Raw genomic sequence first — 23,632 nt, 5'->3', positions numbered from 1 at the left:
TTAGGGAAACCACACATCACTTCTAGGATAAAACATACATTGCATGTCATGAGGATTTTTGACTGGTTCAGTGATTCAAATAGGTCAGGTGTTATGGTCATAGGCAATTATTTCTCCCAGTTGGAGGAACAATTGATCAAAGGGAGCTTTGTTGGCAGGATTAAGGTTCAGGATTTTTGTCTTCCTACATAGCTAGTTATCTATGTAGTTACACCCAGGACATATAGCAACAGAAAAATGGTCACTAAATACTGTGGTTGAGATTGGCTGTACAGTTGTTGCTGATGCTGTTTTTCAGCATTAATGCTTTTAATAAACACTACCGTTCAAAGGTTTTTTACATAGAGGTACGGAGGCCCATTTCCAGAAACCATCACTCCTGTGTTCTAATGGTACATTGTGTTAGCTAATGGTGTTGAAAGGCTAATTGATGATTGGAAAGCCCTTGTGCAATTATGTTAGCACATGAAAAAAAGGGTTAGTTTTCACAGAAAACACGAAATTGCCTGGGTGACCCCAAACTTTTGAACAGTAGTGTATATGACTGATAAACTACATCTGTATATCCTTCTATTTGATTTTTAGAGGCATTTTACCTAAAATGTGGCATGTGTCATGGGTGAAGATTGTTCCCACAGCAGTCACCCATGCTTAAAAATTATTATATTCCTAGTAGGGCTTTCAAAATTAACGCGTTAATGTGGATACATCCATCATCATAATTAATCTGATTACACATTTTAACGCAATTAACGCATCCGCAGCACAGAATGACTCAAAAACCCTGAAACATCTCTGGCAATGCATTTCGGGCAGTGTGTCCAAATAGACTTGCACATGCGCAAATGGGCAGTTGATCCTGTAGTGACAGAACCAAGCAGCTCCACATGGAACACAGTAAACAGTAGGGCCCGGCTGATTTATTGGTTGGCCGATTAAATGGTCTGATTATAGCCCTTTTCACAGTAGTCATCATCAGTTTTGCTGATTAAACGCTGATATATTCTTAATTTCCCATAAAAAAGTAAATGCTGTTAAGTGTCGGAGTCGCGCAGAATGATGTCCTTGACCTGTTTAAGCCACAGCCAGGCAACATTACAGGAGTGGGCTGAACCAACAGTTAAGGTTTAAATTAACAATAACTCAACATGTCTCCTGTTTCAATTAAGAGAAAGAGTTAAAGTTCAAATGATGAGTGTTACTGTCTTCAGCAACCGTCATACTGTCACTCATAGTTTTACTTTGCCAGCAAATACTAGAACGTGACCTAGGCTGTAACAGCAACTTACTATGCATTGTTATGGAGGAATATTAGTGTCGGACTATTTGTGAGCATTATATATTTAAAATGCAATTCTGTCAAAAATGACATGTTTTACATCTGAGAAAGGCGTCTCTGGTTTTTACTTTTGTTCATATGAGTCATGACTTCATGGTAAAGAAAATAATAGAGGAGAGAAAATGTGATTTAACGTTAAAGGGCATCAGAGGGCTGCAGAAATAATGTTTTACCAGTAACATCACTCATTATGTTGCTTATATACAGCATATATATATATATATATATATATGTTTATATATATATATATATATATATATATATATATATATATATATATATATATATATATATATATATATATATATATATAAAAACATATGAACCTGCCTCTAATTGCAGCAACAAGAAGTACAAGACCAGATGTATTTCATAAATCATTTATAGATTGGCTCTTTTTTAAGGTTATATAATTTCCCAGAGTTTTAATGCTTTGTTGCATGTTTTGGTACTTGAAAATTCAACTTTGTTGTAAAGTTAAACAAATACTCAAGGACAAAGTTTTGTAAAACAGTTAAATTGTTATGATCCCTGCTCCTACCCCTGTTCTTCTCCATCCTTCTCCCTTCTCACTCTCCCTATTCTCTCTCTCTCTGGTCTCTCTCCCTCACTCTTCCCATGTCATCTCGCTCTCCTTGTCTTGTACCTCTGACTCCCTCTGTCTGCATCTGTTGGTCTCTGTCTTTCTACCTGTTTCACTCTCACTCACCTGCCTGCACTCCTGATTACAGCTATGTGAATCAGCTGCACTGATCAGCCCATTTACCTCACCTGTCTTCAATTACACCTCCACTATATAAGCCCAGCTCAGTCACTCACTTCCTGTTGGACCACAGACTCTCATAGTCTGTGTCATCTCCTGATCACCACGCTTCATGGACACAACTCTGCCCGTTCTCCTGCTGGTTCCTGTTTGTTTCCCCACCTGGACTTAAGAGTCCTTTATTACTCCCCAGGTCAGGGGAAATTTCCAGTGTTACAGCAGCAGAAATCTTTCAGAGCAGCACTAACCATATGTACAGTAAAGATAATAATTAAAATAATAATATATACAATATATATACAAGAATGAAAAATGAATAAATACAGTATTACTACACTATAAGTGACATCAGCATAAAGTGGCTTGTGGAATAAATGTAACTGTAAAAGTGCAGAAAAATGCCAGCAGTGCAAGGAATTGTTTGCAGATTTTACCATGATTTAAGATGATATGATATGAGTCCAGTTTATGTTAACATCAGCCAGTGATGCTGATGTTGTAAAGTCTTATAGCAGATGGGATGAAGGACCTGTGATAGCGTTCCTTCTTGCAGGGTGGATGTCTCAGTCTGCTGCTGAAGGAGCTGCTTAAAGACCCCACAGTGTCATGCAGTGGGTGAGAGGGATTGTCCATGATGGATGTGAGCTTTGCCAACATCCTCCTCTATGGAGTCCAGGGAACAGTCCAGCCTCTCCTGACCAGTCTGTTCAGGCTCTTTCTTCCTTACCTTCCCTGTTTGGATTCCCACCAGTTCCTATTCTGTCTCCAACCTGCTGAAATTCTGTTTTGTGTTCCACCATTTCCTGGATTCCCTGAGCCTGTTTACCAGCCCCTTCAGTTTAGTTCCTTCCCGTTGAAAGTACCCAGTTTTGTTGGTTCAGTTTATTCGTTTGTGGTTTACTTAGATTTCCCCACTGTTGTTAGTTTAGAGTTTTTGTTGACTTTAGTAGTCTTGCCTGTTTTCCCAATCAGGTTTTGTTTGTCAGCTTTCAGCCCTTCATCCCTGCCTGTTCCTAGTTCCTCCCTATTTTGTATCCCTAGGTTTTTGTTCTAAATAAATGTCACGCTAGGTGAGGTTAAAAGAATATCAGCAATATATTGGGTTTCCGCTGTTAAAAGGAATGGAGTGCAGCGTTTGTTTAATTTAAAATATATTTATTTCTAAAACCAAGGTAAAATAATAAAAAGAAATAAAACGGAAGTCCCCGGTTAAAAGACGCTTAAAAAAAAAAAAAAAAAGTCCCAATAATAAAAAGGAAGTCACTTAAAGTCTGTGGGCAACGTTATGCTCGTTCTGTGGCACGGTTGGGCCTCCATACTGCGTCCCTCGTTTCTGCTTGCGCTGCTCCGCCGCTCGGTCTCGTTCCTGGCCGTCCCTCACGTCCCGCTCCTGCGTTGTCCCGGTCCACTCAATGCGGTTCGTCCTGTCCTCCTCGCATCTGCAGAGCTGGAAAAAAAGGAAGGAGGACACCGCAGCCTCAGTAGCCAACCACGCCAGCAGAGCAAAACCACACACACGCCAGCGTGGGATCCGGCTTGATAGCTTTCATTTACTTAGCTGTTAGCAGGCGTTGTATCAAGCCTCTGTATTCCTGGAGGGTTCCGTCCCGACGTCCGTGCTGCCCGTTACTTCGGCCTTCCGTTGCGTGTGCTTCCTCTGGGTCCTCTCTCGTCCTGTTGCACCTGCTTCAGTTAAATAGTCAGCGCTGCTCTGCCAGCTGCGCACCTTGGGGAATGGAGTTCAATCAGCGCCAGCAGATCAGCAGTTCATGCAGATCAAAATATAAAAACACACTAAAACCACACAAAAATACACTGCATTTCACACATTAAAACCACAAACAATTAAGATCAAGGAACAAATTAAACTGGCACTGTGACATAAAGTTCCTTTTTTTTCTGCTGAAACCAGTTTGTCTGCTTCTGTGCCTGCATCTGGGTTCTCCGACTCCCCCACCTAATATAAATGTTCTGCCTGTAATTCATATCTTTGTTGTTATATGCGTTAAGGGACTGAAAAAGAAGTTAGTTTATTCATTATATATTTTTTATATTAATTGGCTGATTAATTGGTTATCAGATTTTTTTTTTCTGCCAAATAATGAAATCAGCCTAAAAATTTTCTATATCAATCGGGCCTTACTAAACAGCATGTTGGCCCTCTCAGTGGGAAATCTGAATGCAAAAATACCAAGACGGAACAGTCGACCAACATCCAGTAATATGCACATTCTGCAGGAAGGAGTTTTCTTTTCACTGAAGCACTTCCAGCTTAAAGTAGCACATTAACACGAAGCATGCATTAGGCTGGGATTCTAACATGAACCTTTAAAGGTGTTTAATAAACACCTCAAGTGCATATATATTCTCTTCTTTCTTGACTCTGCTTGCGCATGCGAAATTAAACACGATTTAGATTAAAAATGAGTGATATTTAATCGTGAGTGATCGAAATTAATCCACAGCAACCCTGTGATTCATCTGATTAAACATCTTCAATCGTTTGACAGCACTAATTCCTAGTAACAAATAAAAACTCTAACAAAAATATATGACTCGGAGCAGACCAATCTCAATGTCTGAAATTTACTGTTCAATTTTCAGAATGAAGTTAAAGTCTTTTCTCATTTTACCTGTCTAACTCATCAAAAAGGGAAGCATACTGCAAAACATGAATCTCAGATTAAATGAATGTGTTAACTAGTTTGTCTTCTTGTTGATGCAGTGACAATAAAATTAAGCAGCACAGATCAGTCACATGTTAAAGATCCTCCCTACTGAAAAGTCATCTGTTTTTACCTTGTCAGCATGTCCATATATGTATGGGGTTTTTTTGTTGTTGTTGTTGTTTTTTTAATATGCCAGAAGACATATACTACCACTTAAAACGTCGCGGTCACCCAGGCAATTTCATGTTTTCCATGTACCATTGAGTCCATACTTAGGTACAGGATCACCTGCTGATTTGGGGCTCTCACAGTCAAATATAAAACTCAGATTCGTAACCTGGTGAAGATGGCAAGTAAGATCATGGATACCCCTGCTCCACTCATGCCACAAGACTTGTTTATACAGACCAACATCAAGTAGACAAACAGTATTATTCTGGGCTCATCACATGCTCTGTTTCCAGAGTATGTTCTGTTGAATTCAGGCAGAAAGTCCCGCTGTGCAGGCTCAACCTTTTTAAACATTCTTTTATCCCTCTCTCAATCAGGCTTATTAATGAGCAGTTAGGTGCAGCTACCAAAAGGACGTAGCCAAATGTTGTGTACATAAGGATGTATGCATGGGGGTATGTGTGTATTTTAGTTTCTTTCTTTATATTCTTTTAAATTATCTTATTTATTATGTCACATATTGTATGTGTTTTTAAGTAGCATGTGTTCTGTTTTATTTGTTGCGGTGCAGCTTGCTTTTGCCTTTAAGACAAATTTCTCCTACAGGAGACAAAGAAAACCTTGACCTTTAGAACACAGGGGTGATGGTTGCTGGAAATGGGCCTCTGTACCATTATGTAGATGTTCCATTAAAATCAGCTGTTTCCACCTAGAATTGTCATTTACCACATGAACAGTGTCTAAACTGTGTTTCTGATAAATTTATTGTTATTTTCATTTAAAAAAAAATTTCCTCTTCTTTCAAAACTAAGGATATTTCTAAGTGACCCCAAACTTTTGAACGGTTTTGTTTTATAAGCGAAATATACAAGTAATCAATGCCATGGCAGGATCTGTGCATTCCAAAGGGAAGCAACAGTGCAGAGGTACAGCCAGGACATGTCAAAGCATGAAGGCATTGTTTTAAAGAGACAAAAGTTCTAAATTTGTAGTTTTGACACACAGATTAGTTTTGTGTTTGGCGTAGATGTTAAGGATTGAGATAATCTGCTGTTTCCCTTCTGTTGTAACTTTTTCTGTCATTTCCGTCAAATCATTTTAAAAGCTGGGAAATGTAAGGTAATTTGTTACTCATTTATGCTGGAAAGAATACAATGCATCTCATTTATGCTACAGAAATGACTTTCATAACTCTCAAAGCTCACCATTGCATATCTCACAGTGCAGGATTGTTGCAGAATTTATGCTGACAAAATATTAAACCTTTGCATGTCTGAGGACTGCATCAGAAACTCTGCCTGACCTTCTCAAAATTAATGAGGTTCAGTGACAGGTGAGCAAGAACAAGACAGTTTCATCCAAGACAGGTATTCTGTCTCAGGACTCAACAGTTTGAGCTAAACCAGGACAGATTTAGCTGTCGTGTCACTGAGCTGAGCACCAGAGCAGAAGAGCACAGAATGCTAGGAGTCAAAATGTTGCACATAGTAATCAATTTTAACAATTCTATGTTTTCTGTGTGAGATTACTGCATCAGACTAAATGTGTAGGTGGTACATAAATACATGACTCAGCCAATTGTGAGAAATGAGCAAGTTTAATTATTTGTAGCTAATTGTTCGATAACTTCCAGTAGTCTCACTCACACTATTTGTTTCTTCTGATTGCTTTTTGGAGAACAACTTGTGACACTGCAAATAAACACGCTCTGTCAGAGTTCTTTAAATAGTTCCTCCCTCTCCTCACTCTAAATCGGTCTCCAGCTACAATTGTGTTAGGTACAGTGTGTATCTGTGTAGGATAAACAGTGTACAGTTTGTTTTAAGATGTGTTTTGGCACAGTGTCCACACTGTCCTGAGAGCTGCAGGAGCTCGCTCAGACAAACACGCTGCGTTGAGGCACTTTAAATCTCAACCGAGAAATCCTGTTGGAGAAACACTGGAAAACTTGCTTCGACTGCACAAAACCCATCTCAACATCCTTTTGTTGTTTTTCTTTTTCTACTTTTGCAAGGACTCAAAAGTGATTTTCATTTTGTGCATGTGTAGTTTTTCTCACTGTGTTGTATCGTAAGGACCACACTTTCAAGACACAAGACGGGGCAATAGCACAACTTTCCTGCAACTGTAGAGAAACAAAGTATTTAAATAAACGCTCTGTTTATTGTGTTACTAAATGCTGCATGTTTGCCTGCATGGGTAACACAAAGCTACAAGGCAATCCTGCAACACTGACCCTGACAAACTTCTTGTCTAATCAACATATTATGCATGAAAATGAACAAAACATGAGCTCAAACATCTCAATACACAAATTCCAGACTTCTTTTGAGTAATTTAGCATACAGCAGATACATATTAAATAAACAGTGCAAAGAAAATCTGGAATTCCCTGAAGAAATCTGGACCTAAAAGTGAAAATAAAGCTAGTAGAAAAGCAACACAGGGTTTGGTTCACAATGTGGAAGTTGCTAACACATGGAAAACATATTTTCTAACTTGGTAATGCATTAATGTGACTTTAGTAAGCGTTTGATAGGTCATAATGAATAAGAAGATGGTAGTGAGAACCTTCCCAAATAAAATGACCAACTGAGTTTACCTAAGATTGTACAGGAGTTTGTACTGCAATGTCCTATTTATAATTTAGTGCAACAAATACACACAAGTACACAGTTACAGCAATCCTCTGTCCCACAAAAATGCTAGAAATATGTTCCGCATGAGATCAACTAGTGGGTAAACCAACATAAAAAATCTCAGTTTAGCAGACTCAAAGATGGCATGATGGTTAATTTCCTTTAGCAGCCGGTTAGTTGTCTCCTGGTGACCAACAACGTCTTAGTTTTACATTTGCCTGACATTTCCTGGATACACTGATGTTTATTGTCTGTGAAGTCACATTTAGATACAATTTACACAACTAAATACATTATTGATGTTTAACAACTGTACTTTTGCATTTCTGTGATTTGTCTAGCATAGTGAGGGTTTTATAGTACAGATTGAGCGAATCGCCTCAAAACATCGCTATATTTCTTTTTGCAGGGGGTGTGTGCATCTCCCAGTCTGTCAAGATTCCTCGAGAGCCCAAGCAGGGAGAGTTTGACAAGGTCATAAGGCGACTCCGAGAAAATCCAAATGCAAGAGTTGTCATACTTTTTGCCAACGAAGACGATATCAGGTAAGGCCTGGTAATAGCTACGCAACACTCCTTTAAAGATTAGGAAAAACATGACTGCACCAGACAGCACAGAAACCTGGGAATGCAGCCATTTCAGTACGGCTCTGCCAGACCATGGTGTAATGAAATGCAGAGGAAAATCAAAGTGAAGCTGGTTGGGATGCTGACCTTATCTGTGGCAACATCTGTTTCCTCACCTTTGCAGGCGGCTACTCCACGCAGCGAAAAAGGCCAATCAAACAGGTCATTTCATCTGGGTGGGTTCGGACAGCTGGGGCTCAAAGATCTCACCGGTTGTGCAGCAGGAGGAGATGGCAGAGGGAGCGGTCACCATCTTGCCCAAGCGCCAGTCCATCAAAGGTACAGAGACATGCATTGTGTAAACATCTGATCTCCCTGTCCTCTAAAACCATGTTCATATTTTAGGGAAATGTTCTTTTCATGTGAGGTGTTTCTGCATCTGTTTCTGTCTTTTGCTGTATCAGAAGAAAAAAGTTGCACTACCATTTGATTATCAAAGATCTAAAAACTAACTCAAATTAAGAGTATAAGCAATATTCAGTCAGTTATTCTGTTGAACACATGAGAGCTACGGCTCACAGATTGTACCAACACTGTTGCTAATACTGACATAAGTGACAATGGACCCATTGATCTGTCTAGGTTTTGATCGTTACTTCATCAGTCGAACACTGGAAAACAACAGAAGGAATATCTGGTTTGCTGAGTTCTGGGAGAACAACTTCAGCTGCAAACTCAGCCGTCACGCCGTGAAGAAAGGGTCCGGGCTCAAAAAGTGCACAAGTAAGATATTCTCGTGTTGACAAAGAAAAAACTATTCAATGTTTGTTTTGTTTAAACGTTTAACCAAGTTGAAAACATTCCTCGTTTAATGTCTCAGGAAAGGTGACACATTTGGCTCATGGTAAAAGTCTTTTGACAGCACTGCCCAGCTCATTTCTTTGCTGCTCGGTATTTCTGCTGAGTTGAGTGTTTACCCACACGGCTATAACAAGTGAATGGCTTAGCTGGGCTGCATGGTTAAAGCTGCAGGCTCAGTACCATACTTCATACTTCTCATACAGCTGCAGATAGCACAATCTCTTGGTGGAAAAAAGTCGCTGCATATTTTATCATGATTTAAACATCTATTAAGCAGGACAACATATATCATATCTGGGGATTTCCTCAGAGCAGTCTCCACTCCCATCTTAATAATTTCCTTTTTAATTACTTTAAATGAATCTATTTGCTGAACTAATAGTGATCAGTATAGAGGATGCTTTATCTTAATAACAGTAAAATTGATTAATGTGACAGTGAGTGAGTGAGTGAGTGTCATGATGTAAGATATACTAATTACACGTGTGGCATATTTACACACATTGTGTATAATTAGGGACAGTTTCTCAGGGAGGTATTCATCATTATCCTGACAATATTATCTGTCGTGGTTCAGTAGCTGTAGCCATGATAGGGTAAAACGATCAATCACATGACTCAGCAATTAAAAATAAATAAATAAATAAAAAAATTTTATATATATATATATATATATATATATATATATATATATATATATATATATATATATATATATATATTAAGGTAGCATTAACAGCTCACATGGAGATCACTGTTTGTTAGCATTCACTGTCTTGTTACACCATTAGATTTCCAAGCTGCTAAATGCTCCATTATGGCCAGCAGCTAGTTGCTAACTGTGCCTTTCTGCTGTTGATGCTGAGCAGGCAGCGTTCACTGGGTTTTTAGTGCTTTTCCTCTAAAAGCAGCTGCCTGTTAATGCTGCTGCTGAAAATGAAGCTATAAGAACAGTGAGAGTGAACTAAAACATTGCAATTGTGGGCCAGGCAACGAAACATGAGCTGAAACTGACTGGAAATCTATGTGGAGACGAACTGCCCAGATAATTCACTGTTGACTCACCACTATGAGAAACACCATTTACATAGTTTTACATTGACATATAATCATCTTATAAAGGGTCAGTTGTCCATTCGGCAAGTCCTAATCTGCACCAGAATTTAGTCATTCTTCTTCTGCCTGTGCTCCAAATGTCCACCATGTTTCATGAAATTCGCCCTTGTAGTTTTTATATAATCTTGCTGAGAGTCAAACAAACAGCACTGAAATCATACCTCTGCCTGGGCTCCTGCCTTGGCAAAGGAACAAACAAAAGGCACTGAAAACATGCCTTCGCCTTAGCTCCCACCTTGGTGGAGGAATTATAGCTGCTTAAGAGAGAATACTGGAACACTGGAACAGCAATACAGTAAATATAAAGAAACTTGTGAATGCTTTTGATGTGATCCTTAGGTGTGTTTTTGAAAAAAAAATCCAAGGTTTACTGTACGTGTAGCCTGGCAAGCAAGAACGCTGCCAAAAAGTAGTCTAACTCCCTAAGTCTGTCAAATCTCAATGATCCCTTGAGTTTAGGAAGTGTAAAGAATAACCTCAACCTTCAGTGTATTATATTAGCTAATAGAACTATTTATACCTGACATATTTGCACTAACAAAGTGACCAATTAATAACCATAGCATACTTACTGATACTGGAAATTTACCTCTCTGAACAATGTCAGTGTTAACTAACAAAGGAGACCTCCAGATAATGTAACAATACAACACAGGAGACACCAAGGAGATGCACAGTTAAGACATGCAGCATACTCAGAATAAATATGTCATCATTGCAACTACACACTGAATAATAGTTGCAGCTTTGACCCACAAATAATTCAGAACCTCTTAACTTAAGCCTGCTCTAAGTGACTTGGATGGCAGACTTTAAAGCTGTACTGATACAGCAGTTCTCTGCTGGACTTGTGTTTTGTTTCATTGTCAGCTTATGTGAATGAACTAGACATTTATCTGCTGTTGCTTATATTTGATCTTCCAAAGTGATGACACACACTGCATGCCTATTCAACAAACTGAAAGCTATAAACTCACTGTCCACTTTTTAGGTACACCTTGATAGTAAAAGTTTGGAATCCTTTTGCCTTCAGAACTGCCTTAATTCTTGGCGGCATACTTACAACAAGGTGTTGGAAACATTCTTCAGAGATTTTGGTCCACATTGACATGATAGCATCATGCAGTTGCTGCAGATTTGTCGGCTGCACATACAGTTGTGGTCAAAAGTTTACATACACTTGTAAAGAACATAATGTCATGGCTCTCTTAAGTTTCCATTTATTTCTACAACTCTGTTTTTTCTCTGATAGAGTGATTAGAACAGATATGTCTTTGTCACAAAAAAAAATTCGTGAAGTTTGGTTCTTTTATGACTTTATTATGGGTTAACAGAAAAAGTGACCAAATCTGCCGGGTCAAAAATAGACATACAGCAATGCTAATATTTGGTTACATGTCCCTTGGCCATTTTCACTTCAATTAGGTGCTTTTGGTAGCCATCCACAAGCTTCTGGCAAGCTTCTGGTTGAATCTTTGACCACTCCTCTTGACAGAATTGGTGCAGTTCAGTTAAATTTGTTGGCTTTCTGGCGTGGACTTGTTTCTTCAGCATTGTCCACATGTTCTCAATGGGGTTTAAGTCAGGACTTTGGGAAGGCCATTCTAAAACCTTAACTCTAGCCTGTTTTAGCCATTCCATTACCACTTTTGATGTGTGTTTGGTGTCATTTTCCTGTTGGAACACCCAACTGCGCCCAAGACCCAACCTTCGGGCTGATGATTTTAGGTTATCCTGAAGAATTTGAAGGTAATCCTCCTTCTTCATTTTCCCATTTACTCTCTGTAAAGCACCAGTTCCACTGGCAGCAAAACAGCCTCGCAGCATAATACTACCACCACCGTGCTTGACGGTAGGCATGGTGTTTTTGGGGTTTGAGGCCTCACCTTTTCTCCTCCAAACATATTGCTGGGCATTGTGGCCAAACAGCTCGATTTTTGTTTCGTCTGACCACAGAACTTTCCTCCAAAAGGTCTTTTCTTTGTCCATGTGATCAGCAGTAAACTTCAGTCGAGCCTTAAGGTGCCACTTTTGGAGCAAGGGCTTCCTTCTTGCACGGCAGCCTCTCAGTCCATGGCAATGCAAAACACACTTGACTGTGGACACTGACACCTGTGTTCCAGCAGCTTCTAATTCTTGGCAGATCTGCTTATTGGTGTTCTCGGTTGACTCTTCACCCTCCTGACCAATTTTCTCTCAGCAGCAGGTGGTAGCTTGCATTTTCTTCCTGATCGTGGCAGTGACAAAACAGTGCCATGCACTTTATACTTACAAACAATTGTTTGCACTGTTGCTCTTGGGATCTGCAGCTGCTTTGAAATGGCTCCAAGTGACTTTCCTGACTTGTTCAAGTCAATGATTTGCTTTTTCAGATCTGTGCTGAGCTCCTTTGACTTTCCCATTGTAGCGTTTGTGGGTGTTTGTATCCAATAAGCCCTATTTAAATGGCCTCAGAGAAGTCACCAGCTGTAGTGACTCATAATCACACACAAAGAAGTTAAGAGGCCATGCTATGAAGCTCATTTCATTGACACAACTTTCTAAGTCACCAAAATTGCTAATTCATGTTGCTGTATGTATAGTTTTGACCCAGCAGATTTGGTCACTTTTTCTGTTAACCCATAATAAAGTCATAAAAGAACCAAACTTCATGAATGTTTTTTGTGACAAAGTATCTGTTCCAGTCACTCTATCAGAGAAAAATCAGAGTTGTAGAAATAACAGGAAACTCAAGAGAGCCATGACATTATGTTCTTTACAAGTGTATGTAAACTTTTGACTACAACTGTACATGATGAGAATCTCTCCACGTTCACCACATCCCAAAGGTGCTCTTTCGGATTGAGATCTGGTGACTGCGGAGGCCATTGGAGCGCAGTATACTCATTGTCATGTTCAAGAAACCAGTTTGAGACAATTTGAGCTTTGTGACATGGTGCATTATGCTGCTGGAAGTAGCCATCAGAAGATGGGTACACTGTTGTGGTAAAGGGATGGACATGGTTAGCAACTATACTCAGGTAGGCTGTGAAGTTTAAACGATGCTCAGTTGGTCCTCAGAGGCCAAAAGTGTGCCAAGAAATTATCCTTTACACCATTACACCACCACCAGCAGCCTGAACCGTTGATACAAGGGAGGATTGATCCATGCTTTCATGTTGTTCATGCCAGATTCTGATCATCTGAATGTCACAGCTGATATCACGACTCATCAGACCAGCCAACATTTTTCCAGTCTTCTATTGTCCAGTTTTAGTGAGCCTGTGTGAACTGTAGCCTCAGTTTCCTTAGATCAGCAGTTTCAGAAACATTCAGATCAGACTGTCTGGCACCAATGACCATGCCACATTCAAAGTCACTTAAATCCTCTTTCCTTCCCATTCTGATGCTCGGTTTGAAGTTCTGCAAGTTGTCTTGACCACATCTACCTGCCTAAATGCATTGAGTTGCGGCCATGTGATTGGTTGATTAGCTATTTGTGTTAACAAACAATTGAACAGGTGTACCTAATAAAGTGGCCGGTGACTGTATTTAACTATTCTATTGCAAAAATTATCTATAATCAAGTCTGTTGCAACTCAATTCAATTTTATTTATATAGCGCCAATTACTATTCAAATTGTCTCGACACTTTACAGAGCCCATATGCCTGAACCCCCAGAGCAGCCCTAAGGCAACAGTGGCAAGAAAAAAAACTCCCTTTTAACAGGAAGAGCCCTACATTATGCACAGGCAAATATGAAATAAAAGCTGGATGTGACTGAACTATTCTAATTTCATACACTTACCCCCAGACTCCAATATAAATAAAGATAGAAAAAGAAGGTGTACCCAGTAATGTGTAATGCATAAAGAAATGAAAAACATTATGCTGCATAGCATAAAAATGTTTTCCACTACAGGAAGTTTTGGGCTGTTATAGGAGGAGCCTCGGAGGTAAACAACAACAAGCCCCTCTTTTATCCTAGTCTCTGTGTGTTCCAGGAACTGGGGTTACAGCCCATAAACACAGATGTCCTGAGCCTAATAAGATTAGGTGCAAGATCAAGATTAAGATCAGGGCTGATCTTGGGAATTTTTAATTAATTGGTATCAGGCATATATCTATGCCCACTGAGATATAGGAACACTGTTTTAGTTTAAGCCTCATATAAGTCTTTATCATGGTGCTCGTGGAAGAGCCCACCTCCTTGGATTGCTGCCAAATTGAACATGTAGTGGAACCATGTACTACAACTACTCTCAAATACTTATAGTTTCCATTAAAATGGTTACAGCAGATGCCAAATATTAAATGACTTGATTTAGACTGGAAGCAAAAAAAAAACTTGATAGGAACATCCCTACCTGCAAATACCATTACAGTTAGTGTTTGGGTTGAGGCTTTTGGATCCTTCAGTGTACAGACAAGTTGAAAAGGCCAGTTGAAGGACTGTTCTGCTAAAGGTTCGTGCCACCTCGCATTTGAGTTCTTGCAGTGGAAAGATGCCTATAGTTGGGGATTATGGGTGAAAATGTTGGGACACAGTAAGTGACCGAAGAGTAGATTAGCACATTATTTGTAGAGTCTAAGTCAATATCAATGTATTCATGTACTGCATTATTACCTCGCCAAGGAACATGTGACGTTCGGCATTGGTTTGTCTTTCTGTTTGTCTGTTAGCAGCCTTACTCAAAAACAGACTGACAGACAAACAGATTTGGATGAAATTTTCAGAGAAGATTCGGAAATTACACAAGGACCAAGTGATTAGATTTTAGCAGTGATGTGGCTTATATCCTAGATCATTTCATAGGAATCCATAGTCCTAAGAAATAGGAAAATATTTACTTAAAATTTAATTTTGTGTGTTACAGAGAATGACAAAGTTGAGATTTTACCCATCACGAACTTCTAAAACGCTACTTGTGGCCACCTGTTACACAAAAACTAATCATCCTATTCATTAGCAATTTTATGTGCTGTATCTTGGCTACCTAGGGAATGGATCTCTGTAAAATAAAGGTCCTGTGTTATGTTATGTATGATATATGAACAGCTAAAAATGAAAAATATCTGTCCGACCTTTGGATTCAAAGGTCAGTATCAGCATGTTGGATAGGTAGTATCACAAAATAAAAGACACCATGTGAAAGTACAGGAATTGCCCTAAATTTTGACACCAAGCACAACTTGCTTCTATAAATCCTTCTATGTTAAATGTTAAAATTAAATATGCACGTTTTCACCCCATATTTTACCCATATATAACAGAAAATTTAGTGATTTTCAAGTGTTCAAATGTACGTATTGCAGAGTAAAGAAATGATCCTGAAAATTCCAGACCTCTAGCTCTTTTAGTTCAGAAGTTATAGAAGCCTGGAAATAGCCGAAAATTTCAAGTCTTAATTTTGGTCTCAATTTTAGGGTACCCCCTACCTACTTCAAATGGTCATAACTTTGGAACTCTTTACAATTAAGCCTTGCAATTTTGGATTTTTCCATCATATATAATGTTCTATAAGTATGTAAAAATTTAGAAAAATCTGAAAGGGTCAGGTGGGAAATTTTCTTAAAATCTGTTGATTTCATATGGAGTGACCCTATGGTCAAATCAAGAAATACGAGTACATTAGTGATAAGGTCAAAACCAGGTCTAGAGATAAGTGTATAAGCTTTTGAGTGTGTCCATGCAAGACTTGATTTGTTTGTGATTCATTGTATTTGAGCAGAACGACATGAGAGCATATTGAAAACTCTAAAAATACATCCTCAAGTATATGGAAGATGGATCGGAACAAATTAAGTAAAACATAATTAGAATTACTTGAGCAAGTAAAGATAATGAGAAGCTTGTTATAATTAGCATGGAGAGAGTATAAGAAGAAAAACTAAATGAAACTCTGACTTTATTCATTCAACACTTTATTATTTCAACCCCATGAAGCTCAGAACTAAAAGTTAAGAGTTTATTCTCTTAGGTCCCTCAACAATTTTGAAAATTATGTGTTTTTTCTAAATTATGAAAGTTTCCCTAAAATTCATTTAAGAAAATCGCCACATTCTTGCCAATTCACATCCACTCACTATCACTTACTCTTATAATTACACCTCAGGACAGTTTTGACTCTTCTGTTTGTCTACATTATGTTCTTCAGACAGAATCCAGACAAGCTCCAGGGATTCAAAGGTAACAGCAGTACCAGGCTTCATGCTGTGAATTGACAGTGCTATCCACTGAGCCACCACATTGCCCTGGAGCCAGATGTGTGCACACAATCTGCATACGCTGCTTTCAACGTAGACACTGGTATCATTTCAATGTTTGTAAAGCTACATCTACACAGACTTTACACAGCGATAACCAACACATCACTGACCAAGCTGAGTTTTACATATATTGTCATAATGAGAAAAAGATAAAAGATAAAAAATAAAAACATCAAATGGGAAACACTGGGAGGTCCATATAAAGCTGCATTTATGGATGTGAACATTCTGCAAGTGTAATCTTGTGATACTTTAAGTCAAAATAGACACTAACAGGTCGATTGGAACACAAAATCTAACAAGAAAAGCACTCAGAGAGCACAGTTCTCTGCCATGGCTGCTCAGTCGTCGTATCATTTCCAAAGGCGGAAATCTTGAAAAAATTTGTGGCAGAAATCACGACACCATAGAATGTGTCCATTAAATATAGATGTACCCACAAACAAAATGACCTTGCACTGAACACAGGCATGTGTTATCCATGTGTACGTTATGTACGGATACCGAATCGCGTCACCTACATATGTAGCGAGCAGCAGGAATTGGTGGGACTCGCAAACACCCCCGCAATTTAATCAGTTGTTCCTTGTCTCATTTCCAGCAGAAAAGTCATGATAAGTCCGCAGCGGTCGATCTGAAGTAGGATCGCGATCGTCAGCAGGCAGCTGACGCAGTGTTCACTTGTTGTCATAGTTACAGTGACGTTGTGCTGTTTCCTCACAATAATACAGAAATCTTTAACAAATCCGTGGATCCAGACTATAAGCCACATCACTGTGAAATCTAAACACTTGGTCCTTGTGTCATTTCTGACCCTCTTTGATTATTTTATCCAAATCTGTTAATTTTTGAGTAATGTTGCTAACAGACAGACAGACGGACAGACAAACGTATGCTGATCATCACATAACTCCGCTGCATTCCTTGGGTTAGAAAATATGTGGCAAAGTGAACCAGGTTTTTATTTCCAATTTTCTCAGTTAATGCAGACTCATGATTTTTTTTCTTATACACCTTATCAATGCAGTTTTAATGTGGAAAAAAAAAACATCAGAAAGATTGAGTTTCGCTCACAACTATTTAACATGGCTAAGAAACACAACAAAGCAAAAAACTGTGCACAGTATGTGTGAAAACATTATTTCTGTTTTAAAAAACAAAAAATTCAGAGCAGCAAAGTGGTGAGTATAACATGACTCTGTTGTTAATGGAATCTATGTTAGGAAAATGTCCATTATACTGGCTCATTTCAGCTGTCAGAAGGCTACAGGTAATTTCACCTCTTTCATTTGTCTTATTACTTGGCTTTTATGAGCGACCAGCTTTATATATTATTTATTTATCTTTTTCCCCCCCTCTGGTCATGATTTGAAAACCAGATTTTATGAGAGTTTACAGAATGTCATTGATATCAATGGTTGGATAACATATAAGAAAAACCTGAAAAAAATCAAGACACTCACAAAATGTCATTAAAAGCTTCATGAACGTAGGATTTACTGTTTGAATATTACAGCCACTATCTAAGTGCACATTGTCTCACAATGCTGCATGCGTCAGTAATTGCTCTGCATTATGGTTCAGTGATATGACAGAGATAATATGAGCTGGGAGAATTCTTTTTTAACTGTTATAGATTTTGCTATGCCATTTGTACCATGCTGGCTATTCATTTAATGTCTCTGGTTGTAATAAACAACTCAGTGAGCAGGACTGCTTTATGTACAATATGATTAACAGCATATTTATATCAATGCCGTGAAGAAATTTCATGTGTCAGGTAGTTTATTCCCCCAGATATTCCACAAGCACACATTCCAGTCTAGTTATATGATATAATACATGTACTTTTATTATTTATTATATGTACTGCACTTTATATAGGAAAAATGCATACAGGATAAAGCACATTATCACTTGCCTGCTCCCTCTGTACATAAGAATTCAAAGCTGCTTGAACAAAGTGGGTCATGAACGACAAAACATGATGTTTCTGGTATATGTGCTGTTATAAACAGGCATGTTGACATCCTTTTATGTATGACTGTGGGAGTGATCATCACACTTATACCTCTGCTGTGCTGATGCCTGAAATGACGTACGCTGATAAAAGATAAGCAGAGATTCAAAGCTCTGGAGAATCTTCATGATTATTTTTATAGAGAGGATGATGTTGGCAAAACAATAAACACCAAAGACTCACCAAATACACTAGAGAAAACCTGCAACTTCTACTCAAGAGGTGGGCGCAAAACCAACAGCTGGCGTTTTGTTCACAGGCAGTAAATCTCAACACTGAGCATTCTAAAGAGATACACACTGGGTTAGACGTAGGGTAATTCTCAGGTGGATGAGATGATACTGATGGAGTTAGTCTTGTGATTGGCTGGATTGGCCCACTGGTTATCTGCTGATGGGGATGCTGGCGAGACGACTGGTGAGCTCCTGAAGGAGTTCCACTTGCGGTTTGTGAAGTGTGTTTGTATTTTAACCCCTGGACGCCTATTGTCGCGAATTCGTAACATACCAGTTTCATTCAGACTGCAGCTGAGATAGCGTATCCATTCTCCCAGTGGTGGTTTGTGCATATTCAATACGTACCTCGGAACCTTTTGCACCTATGCTGCACTGATTTCTCGTAGGACTGGTCAGAGTGGGACCTAATTATTATTTATCTGTTATTATTATTATTATTATTATTATATATCTGTTCTGTGTGTAGTAGACAATTTAACAATCTCCACTTATTTTAGCATCAGCTGGAAAGCAAAAACACACAAAGGTTTGTTTTTTTTAATTTAGTTGTAAATAAATTCAGGCATCAATGGGTTAACTACGACTGGGACTTTAATGCGTTCATTTTGATTAATTAATTACAAAAAAATAGCTGAAATTAATTCAATGTTGGTTTTGGGCTGTTAATGACATTCGTTGGCTAAAAGGAAAACATACAATGTCAACTGGTAGGCCTTTAAAAAAATATAGAAAGGTAATAATTGTGAGGATGTTTATGAGATTTAAATTTTATTTGCAGGTTAATGAGGTGAACTGCAGTTGAGAGTTACTCAAAGTGAATACAAAAGAACGTGATTCTATAATGATTACATTTTATATATTGCAAATGCTTATGCAGTTAGGGCTGGGACTTTAATGCGTTAATTACGATTAATTAATTACAGAAAAAAAATAACACGTTAAAAAATGTATACATTTAATTGCACCTTTCTCAGTTCCCTAATTTCTGGCACACCAGTATCACTGATGCACACTCCAGTCTGGTAGGTGGCAGTAATGACCCTAAAGTCTGTTTGCCAGCCGTGAAGAAGATGTACAGGAGTGAATCAGTGCAGAAACACTGGACCAACATGGTAGCTCAGTCCCAAACTTTCTCTTTTATTTCGAAAACTGTTCAGCAAAAAGTATTTCTGAAAGCATTTGAGGCAAGAAATAACCTGCTGAGTCTGTCCTGGTTTTAGTTTGACCGGAAGTTTAGCGTTTAGCAAAAGTTTTGCAATGCTTGGACCTCCGCTCCCCGCATTTGCTATACAGGGGGTCCTCAACTTACGTTGGAATTCTGTTCCTACGGCATGACGTAACTCGATTTTTGCCGTAAGTCAGAACTCACATACTGTGGACATACTGTGACATACGTGACATACAACCAGCCAATGTAAACAAAGCCGTGCTCTTCGTATAGCGCCTCGTGACAACGTATTCGTCCGCTCCGTTTGCCAACTAGTTCCTGCGCCAAATTTGTTTTAACGTTGCAAATGGTGTACATCGGAATGATAGAACAAGACTTTCTTAATACATTTATGGTGATGTAACCATGAAACACCGTAAATCAAGGACTCGGTAAACTGAGGACCCATAATTGCACTTTGAGTTTGCAGGAATCTGTGAATTTAGTAGACAGATGAAAAATGCACAGATAAATATAAATGAAACAAACATTTGGTTGTTTAAGTTCACGTATATCTATTCATCGATTCTGTCATCAACCAAAATTTATTTGAATTGAGAAACTTTGCTTATTGTGTCAAATATTGCTATTTGACAAAAGTGTGATTAATCATTAATAATTAAATACAAAGCCTCTAATAAATTAGATTATTTTTTATAATCGCCTCCCACCACTAATTATTACTCTCCACTGGTCCACTGGTGCAGGGATTAAATTCCTGATTTTTAACATAGTACAAAAACATGACTGAGACCATCTAAATAGAGGGGCTAAATGCTGTATCGGCACCTTTATAACGCAGTAAGTAGCTCTTCTATCACTCGCCTCGCTCATTACAGACATTTTAGTGTTAACTTCACTCTCAGCTCTGCTCCACGGGGAGCGAGAGTCTCATAGAATTTGTTTGAGGTTAAAGTGTGACACTTGTGGTGCCTCTTCACCGGTGGAGAGCTCTGCAGTGTTCCCGAGGCAGCTGTGCAAAAGCCACATGGGGCATGATGTAGAATTATCAGTGTCCTGAGAGGGGGAGACTGCTTAGTGTGATCAAAGGATAAGGAGGGCATGAGTGACTGGAGAAAAAGTGAGGCTTGTCTTTTATCTGTGAATGAAGGAGACATAAAACTGATATTGATTTATGTGGAAAGCAGAGGTAGGTTAGAGCAGTGACCCATCTCAAAGAGTCTGTGTTTCTCTGCGTATTAATTATGTGGGAGAACGGCAGGAAACAAAGCAATGCAGATGAAGCAAATGTGCTTTTCCATCCAAGCATCTATTTTTTAAACCGCTTATCCTGAACAGGGTGGCTGGAGTCCATCCAGCATGTGCTGGGTGAGAGATGGGGAATATATTGGTCAGCTTGCCAGTTTGTTCCTGAAGGATTCTCTTTTGTATAGTAAAACTGAATACAACACAGAACCATTTGAGGACTGTAATTTTTTACCATTGCTGCGATTGCTATTTAAATAGTGAATATTTTCTATAAATTAAATGTAAGTCCTGTATCTGCTGTCTAGATAGCATTAAGTTATATTTTTATACCAATCATCAACACACATATTTACACAAGGATAAAACAAATCAAAAACAGATCAAACAGTTCACTGTAAAAAAAACAAACTATTTATATGGTAGAACGCTACCGTAAAATTACAGTAAAACATTTTCTTCATTTACGGTAAAGAAATGTATTGATACCATTGATTTTACGGTTTTAAAAATGTGCTCATTGTAAAAAAAAAAAAAAAGTTTTAACCTTTAAAAAAGTGTGTTTTACTTGAAAATACCATACAAAATAAAACTTAAATATTACAGCATTTTTTCATTATCAGCACAACAGTTAGCATATTTACCTTTTAATATATGTATTTTAGCAATGCAAATACTGTATATGCAAAAATTATGCTTATAGCTGTCATAAATATTAAAGCTTATGTCCGTTATAAACACAAAAGTACATCAATTTCACCCATACAAACTGTATTTTTTACATTTAATAAATGCAAAAATGTTACTTGTTAGAAATATAATGGCATGTTTCCATTATCAGCACCACAGTACGTACATTTAACTTTGAAAAACTGAGAAATAAATGCAAAAAATACAGTATTGGATGTTATATACATTATAAACAACTGTGCAAGAGTAGTAAAATGTATTTTTTCAAGAGAAAAAACCTTTAAAAAATACAGCTTTCTCCTGATTAACTTATTTACGGTGATTCAGTGTTATACAAACTGGATCAAACAGTTTTAGAGTTTACAGATTTTTACTGTCATGGTTTAACAGTTTTTCACCCTGAAATTTACGAGCATTTTTTACAGTGTTGCTTGTTGTTAAGGCTGCACTAATAACCCACTAGTTTAATAGTTAAGTCGAATTAGTTAGAAGCTTAACTCAGGCATGTCAGCAACTGTTCACAACTGTTTAAACTCCACAGCTTTCTGCTATCTAACATGATGAAACCATGTTGGTCCTTTACAAAAAAACGTTCAACAGCAACATGGCAGCACAGCATTTGCTGATTCTAGTTTCTCACATTAAGATCTGCAACTTTTGTCTGTTTTATGTCCTTGTAAATTCAATGTTTTTGTATTTTGGTTATAAGCCATAATGTGATGTAACATATTTAATTATTTTGTGATATTCGCTAACCTAAGATAATATACATTTTTTTGAAAACATAATATACAGATTGATCAGCAACAAAAGTTATTGTTAGTTCCACAACTAAAAATACATAAAAGAATGCTTTAGGCTTCAGGCAAAACACAGTTTCTTAATATACTGGTCAGTTTTAGGATTTTAGATTATTTACACTTCTGTTCAAAAGTTTGAGCTCACCCAGGCAATTTCATGTTTTCCATGAAAACTCACACTTTTATTCATAGAAATATCATTTTTTTAAGCAGTTTTTTTTTTTTAGTAAAGATAACATTAAATTAATCAGAAATACAGTGGAGATATGTTAATGTGGTAAATGACTATTGTAGCTGCAAACAGCTGATTTTTAATGGAATATCTCCATAGAGGTACAGAGGAACATTTCCAGCAACCATCACTCCTGTGTTCTAATGCTACATTGTGTTAGCTAATGGTGTTGAAAGGCTAATTGATGATTAGAAAACCCTTGTGCAGTTATGTTAGTACATGAATAAAAATGTGAGTTTTCATGGAACACATAAAATTGCGTGGGTGACCTCAAACTTTTGAAAGGTAGTATACATAATAATAACCCATTTGGATATTTAAACCTGAAATTTCTGGAAAAAAAAAAGTAATTTAATGAATCCCTCAAAAAAGTCTCATTGCAAGTAATCAACTGGGGAAGTTTTCTGATAATAAATGTTCATTAAAAATGTTCTCTTAGTCCCCTGTAGTGTCTCCCCCTGGCTGTAAATTCACATCTAAAAAGATGCAATGATAAATGCACGGATAATGAAATGGGAGAGTAGAGCACATGGTAGCAGTGTCGGGTTCATTTAAAAGACAGTCCAACTGCCTTGGCAGGAAAAGAGCGGATGGCCTGTAGCCAGTCACAAGCTAAAAACAAAGGTGAAAGGTCTTGAGCCCACACTCTCTGTCACAGAATGTATTGTGTGGCACCTCAGTGGAAGACACCCACACTTTGCTTCTGCTTTGCTTAATCTAAATGGATTTCTCTGAAAACAAAACGACAGCCTGGAAAATGTGTGTGAGAGAGCCAAAATGCCAATGAGCAGAGAGCTACAGAGAGAGACGAGGGGAAAAAAAGAAAATGGTCTTATGGAAAAGAGACAATACAGAGTTAGTGTGGGT

General features: G+C 38.1%; 1 protein-coding gene across 1 annotated transcript in view; it reads left to right on the top strand.

Annotated features, from left to right (window-relative positions):
* LOC111569772 (metabotropic glutamate receptor 4-like) overlaps positions 1-23,632 on the top strand; it is a 254,424-nt gene that overhangs the window by 174,602 nt on the left and 56,190 nt on the right. Inside the window, exons 4-6 of the mRNA XM_023272120.3 lie at positions 7,991-8,126; positions 8,332-8,486; positions 8,790-8,930. Of these exons, the coding sequence (XP_023127888.1) occupies positions 7,991-8,126; positions 8,332-8,486; positions 8,790-8,930 (432 nt within the window). The remainder of the gene's footprint in view (positions 1-7,990; positions 8,127-8,331; positions 8,487-8,789; positions 8,931-23,632) is intronic.

Source organism: Amphiprion ocellaris, chromosome 5 (genome assembly GCF_022539595.1).
Source record: "Amphiprion ocellaris isolate individual 3 ecotype Okinawa chromosome 5, ASM2253959v1, whole genome shotgun sequence".
Classification (NCBI taxonomy): domain Eukaryota; kingdom Metazoa; phylum Chordata; class Actinopteri; family Pomacentridae; genus Amphiprion; species Amphiprion ocellaris.
Note: the sequence above shows the minus strand (reverse complement) of the source record. Positions and strands in the feature narration are given on the sequence as shown.